The sequence below is a fragment of the Gavialis gangeticus genome, unplaced genomic scaffold, assembly GCF_001723915.1.
Source record: "Gavialis gangeticus isolate Ggan-Ray unplaced genomic scaffold, GavGan_comp1, whole genome shotgun sequence".
NCBI classification, from domain to species: Eukaryota; Metazoa; Chordata; order Crocodylia; family Gavialidae; genus Gavialis; species Gavialis gangeticus.
The window spans coordinates 50951457-50957456 of NW_017728993.1; the positions used below are offsets into that span (position 1 = coordinate 50951457).

Genomic DNA, 6000 nt, shown 5'->3' on the forward strand with positions numbered 1-6000 from the left:
CCAGGTCCTGAAGGAACTGGCAGAGGAAATCTTACAGCCCTTGGCAATGATGTTCATGAAGTCATGGGAGATAGGCCAGGTACCACAGGACTGGAAGAATGAACAGTATACTACCCCTCTTTAATGAAGCCAAGAAGGAGGACTCTGAGAACAACATATCGGTTAGACTCACCTTAGGAAGTTACTGGAGCATATCCTAAGGAAGGCCGTTTACAAGCATATGGAGGAGAAAAGCAGCCAGGTTGGATTTATGAAAAACAAGTATGTCAAACAAATCTGATCTCCTCCTTTGACAAAGTAACTACTTGGGTAGGTAAAGGGAATGCTGTAGGTATAGTGTCATGGGAAGATAAATTGAATCATGACTTTGTATCAGTATCAAGACTTTATCAAGGCTTTTGACAAGGTCCCTCATGACCATCTCATAAACAACTTGGAGAAATGTGGACTCAATAAAACTATTACAAAATGGAGCCATTGATAGATTGTAAGGGGATGGAAGGGACCTCGCAAGATCATTGGGTCCAGGCCCCCTGCACTAGGCAGGAAAGACAACTGGGGTCAGGTGACCAAGTGAGGTGACTGCCCAGTCTCCTCTTGAAGATTTCCAGGGTAGGTGATTGCACCACTTTTGGAGGGAATTTATTCCACAGTCTGGATACCCTAATTGTGAAGTTTTGCCTAGTTTTAAGCCTGAAATGGTCTTCCAGGAATTTGTGGCCATTACTCCTGGTTTTCCCCAAGGGTGCTGTGGTGAACAGTTGCTCACCAAGTTCTTGATATAGTCCCCTGATACAGCAGTAAGTTGCCACCAAGTCCCCTCTCAGCCTTCTCTTTTTTAGTCTGAAGAGACCCAAGTCCCTCAGCCTTTCCTTGTATGGCTTGCCTTTCAAGTCTCCGATCATATGGGTGGCTCTTGTCTGGACTCTCTCAAGCTTTTCCACATCCTTGTTGAAGTGTGGCACCTGGAACTGGATGCAATAGCTGCAAGCAAAGGGTAATTATTCATAGGTTCATGTCAGAATGGCAGGAGTTTCGAGTGGCATCCCACAGGGGTCTGTTCTGGGCCCAGTGATGTTGAACATGTTTATTAACTATTTAGATGATGGCATAGAAAGCTTCTTCAGCCAGTTTGCAGGTGACATGAAACTGGGAAGGACTGCAAACACTTGGAGAATGCAAGCACAATTCCAAAGGATCTTGACAGACTGGAAAGTTTCATAGTTTCACAGTAGGTAGGGTCAGAAGGGATCTAAGTAGATCATCAAGTCCAACCCCCTGCCATGGGCAGGAAAGAATGCTGGGGTCATACGATTCCGGCTAGGTGATTATCCAGCCTCCTTTTGAAAACCCCCAGGGTAGGAGTGAACACTACTTCCCTTGGAAGTTGGTTCCAGATCCTAGCCGCCCTGACAGTGAAGTGTAGTGCCTCCTAATATCTAGCCTGAATCTATTCTCAGTCAACTTATGGCTGTTATTCCTTGTTACTCCCAGTAGGGCTTGGGGGAACAGGGACTCTCCCATAGCCTGCTGGTCCCTCTTGGCCAGCTTGTAGATAGCCACCAGATCCCTCCTCAGCCTTCTCTTGTGGAAGCTGAACAGGTTCAGGTCCCATAGCCTCCGCTAGTAGGGCCTACCTTGCTGCCCCCTGATCATGCGAGTGGCCCTTCTCTGGACCCTCTCGATGCTGTCCACATCCCTCCTGAAGTGCAGCACCCAGAACTGGATGCGCTACTCCAACTGTGGCCTGACCACTGTCACCTCCTTGGACCTGCTCATGATGCATTTGTGGATGCATGACAAGGTGCAGTTGGCCTTCCTGACCGCTTCCCCACATTGGCGGCTCATGTTCATTGTGGCATCAATAATGATTCCTTTTCTGCCTCTGCACTGACAAGAAGGGAGTTCCTTGGCCTGTAGGTATGCTGCTGGTTCTTCCTCCCCAGGTGCAGTACCTTGCACATGTCCATATTGAAACCCATCCTACTCTCATCCGCTCACCCCTGTAACCTATCCAGATCTAGTTGTAGCTTGTCCCTCTCCTCCAGCGTGCCCACTTCTCCCCACATCTTAGTGTCATTTGTCTTCTACTGTGGTGGGGGTTGTGGCCCCTTGAATGTAGTGACAACATTTTATAGAAGCAAGACATTTGCTGCTGTGGTTCCCCTGTTTTACCTGTCTCAGGTTCAGGTGTTAGCACTGTGTCATGTCAGGGTTGACACCAGTCTTATGTACAGTTTATATTATGTATAGGATAGTTTGGATACAGATGATCCTGCCTCAGGCAAGGGGTTGGACTAGATGACCTCTGGATGTTCCTTCTAGCGCTATTTCTCTATGATTCTATGAATCTATGACATGCAGACACACACATGCATACATGTATACATACACAAACATAGGAACCTAGGCATCACAAAGGGAATACTGCATTTTTTGAGCCTTGCAAACTATACTACCTGTTCTGTAAAACACAGTGATGCCCCAGGACCATACAAAAGGTAGTATAAACACCATGTAGCTTGTATTAAATTAAGCCTAAATTCTAATTTCAGATGCTGGAGCCTTGAAAGAATGTTTGAGCCAGTCTGCACTTTATATGCAATTAGGATTTATTAATAAAAGTTAAAATGAGTAGTTAGAGGATTCAGACAATTCTTTGCTTTGTTTCTTAAGTGTTTTGTTAAAGTTGTCTTTACTATATTTTATAGACATAAGCATGTTTTTAAAACTGGTAATTTAATCACAATATGCTTAACTAAATTACCCATTCTTGGGAAAAAGTTGAAAGAACTTATCTTGAGTTCTGTTCTTAACTGGCATTGGGTTTCTGCATTTGTTTTCCTTAGATCCTGATGAGTTTGAAAGGATATATGAGCCACTGGACGTGAAGAGCAAAAAGATTCATATAGTAGATAGTGGGCTTACATTTAACTTGCCTTATCCTCTTATTTTACGACCTCAGCGAGGAGTTGATCTCATCATCTCCTTTGATTTTTCTGCGAGGCCAAGTGACTCCAGTCCTCCTTTTAAGGTAAGTAAACTAACCATTTTTCAGTCTGTGATACCAAATTTAAAGCATTTTAAATTTTTTTCTTTATTATATTGGCAAACCCTCTGTCTTGGTCTTCCAAGGCCTTTGGAACCTTTCAGCTCAGAAATCCTTGACAGTCTTGTCAAATCTGGGTTTCCTCTTAACCCAGTATCCTGTTCACATGACTTAAAACTGATTGTATTGGAACTAATTAGACAGCTGACATAAGGAATTCAAATGGGATTTGCCTTTTGGGAGGGGGGGAAAAAAACTTGCTTTCAGAAATCCATAGTCTGCCTTTTATAGAAGGCTTTCCTAGACACTGAACCACAAATTTGGATCCTAAACTCCGTGTTCTGTTGCCTCTGATTGTGTAAATTTAAAAAGTTTATTATCCATCAAACAAATTATAGTTATGCTATAAACTATATGTACTACTAATAAAAACAAAGTGTCAGAAACATATAAGAAATACTGTACCTAAGTTCCATGTTATACAATAAAAAAAATTTCAATAAGCAAACATACAGACATATGGACTGTTACTCTAATTCCGACTTGCACTCTTTTCCTGTTTGTAAGCACACCCTGGACATGTCTACACAAGACACTTTACTGCGCAGTAGGCTAATCTACTGCACATTAAGGTGTAACCATGTAACTGTGTGCAGCAGCCCGCTTGTGGGCAGGTCTACATGAGATGCTGTTGCACAGTCATGACTGCACATTTATTTAGCACTTGCTAATACACATTTATTTTGCAAGTACTAAATAAATACACAGTAACTGGAGTTACTGTGCAGTATTGCCGTCAAGTATCTTTTAAGTGACACTACCATGCAGTAACCTAATAATACTGTGCAGTAGCATATTAGTACTGTCCATGTTGTGACGCACTACTGCACAGTATTTTTTGGCTCCTGTGCAGTCAGCATCTCATGTAGATATTCCCACTGTGCAGTAAATTAGACTAATGCACCATTTTTTACTACCTATAAATATAGATAGTAGATTAATTGCACATTAGCTATTGCAATACTGCTTCTGTGGATGCTGGCCAAGAGTAAATTTGCTCCTAGTCAGCCACACCAGTAGGGAGCCATAGGAAAAGGGGACCCTGGTCCTAGTGTTGCTCAGTGCTCTGTCCCCGGTCCTGGTGTTGCTCAGCTCCTGGCACCACCAAGAGACAGAAGCTGATCAGTTCTGGGACCAGGATTACTCTCTGTACCCTCGGCCTGGCATTGCATGACTCTTGGCTCTCTCCAGGAGCTAGGAACCAATAAGTGCCAGGGCATGGTTGCTCTCTGCTCCTCTCTGTCCCAGCATTGCATGGCTCCTGGCTCTCCCTTGGAATCCCTGCCCAGCTGGGGGCCCACTGGCAGCTGCTTCATAAGTGAGAAAGCTCACAGCAAGCCCCAGATCATTCCCTGCCCAGCTGGGGGCTCACTGGCTGGCAGCTGCCCCACAAGCGGGGCAGCTCCCAGAAAGCCCCTACTGAGCAGGGAAACCTAACTGGGCACCAGGCTCACTGGCAGCTGTTCCCTCTGATGTGCAGATGACTGAGAAAGCTCTGCCAGCTGCAGCAGGAACTGGCTTCCTAACTACAAAAAAGTGATTACTGATCAACAATGCCTGATAAACACTTCAGGGGTTAAATGGTTGGAAATTTAAGGAGTGTAATTGTCTTGACTTGGAAGGTTTTCTTTAGAGCGATTCCATCTTTGTTTTTTAATATCCAGTTCCACTTAGATTTTCTTTTCCCTTTGCCATTCTTACTACTTTAAGACAATGAGATTTCAGAAACAAATACATTTCTATAGTATGAGAACAGATATTGGGGACTTGATCTAACTTTTGTTGAAGTCAATGCAAAGGCTGAGAATTGGACAAGACTTTTTTTCAGAACAGTCCTCAAAAATACGTGTTTATTTTATAATCGGTCTTCCAGCTCTCAGAGGAAGCTTTTTCCATTAATAACTAATATTGTTGATATTTAAGATGTAACAAACACCTAGTTCATGCCTGGCATTTTATAATATAAAATTTAGCATGGTAGACTTGCATGGATTTAGTTGGGTTTAAAAATAAAGGCTTCATGCCTGTAGGATTAATGGGATATCTTGCAAAAACAGACAACAGCAGCAATGATGATGATCGTGATTAGGTAACAGGAAGTCCACCAAATGGATTAAATGGAACCTTTCAAAAGTGAATCAGATAATTGTGTTACAATGGAATATCAAAAAAGTGACCCATCCCAGTTAAGGTGAGGTTTAGGGTAAGAATTATGGAGGTTTGTGAACCAGTGGGTATAATTCCCATTTACTTTAAGGCCCTTTTCACATTTCAATACTACTCTAGCTTTGTGTACATTTTCAGATTCCTTTTTCCATTACTATAATGAAGTAATTTGGCCCAGTATAAATAAAAAAGAGGCCCTTTATGTTCACTTACATAAACAGGCACTTAGTGGACTAGCTGTAATTCACAGCTTTGGTGAAATGAAAATAGAAATGACCATTAATCTTGTATACAGCAGTTTCCCAATCATGCCAGATACAGTGTGAGAAAGTTCCAAGTTTATTATAGCTGCGTGTTGTAATTACGTAAAAGGTGGTTGATGTTTAGTTGACTTTAAGAATGTTGAAGATTAATGCACATGCACATTACTAGCTAGAAGGAAGGTCATACTTGGGATAGGAACCAGAAGTTCGTCTGGTTCTGGTCTAGCTTTATTTCTCTAGGGGTGGGGAAGTCAGGGGGCTAAAAATAGCCTCTGTTCCCCCAATCCACCCCCTTGTGGAGCCCTCTTGTCTCATCAATTCTCCCCACCTATACATAGACCCCATTGGCCCCGCAATCCATTTGTGAACCCTGGTTGCCCCCAATTCCCTGATCTCCCTCACAAATGTTGTTTGCCCACCTCTCCCCAATTCTCTTCACAGACCCCACTTACAATCTCAATT

The 6000-nt window shown here is 43.0% G+C and overlaps 1 protein-coding gene across 2 annotated transcripts in view; it reads left to right on the top strand.

Annotated features, from left to right (window-relative positions):
- PLA2G4A (phospholipase A2 group IVA) overlaps positions 1 to 6000 on the top strand; it is a 140168-nt gene that overhangs the window by 112777 nt on the left and 21391 nt on the right. For both annotated transcript variants that reach the window (XR_002094706.1, XM_019501734.1), the window contains exon 15: positions 2850 to 3034. Coding sequence is in view for 1 of the 2 variants with exons in the window: in XM_019501734.1 (XP_019357279.1) it covers positions 2850 to 3034 (185 nt within the window). In the remaining variant the exon portion in view is untranslated. The remainder of the gene's footprint in view (positions 1 to 2849; positions 3035 to 6000) is intronic.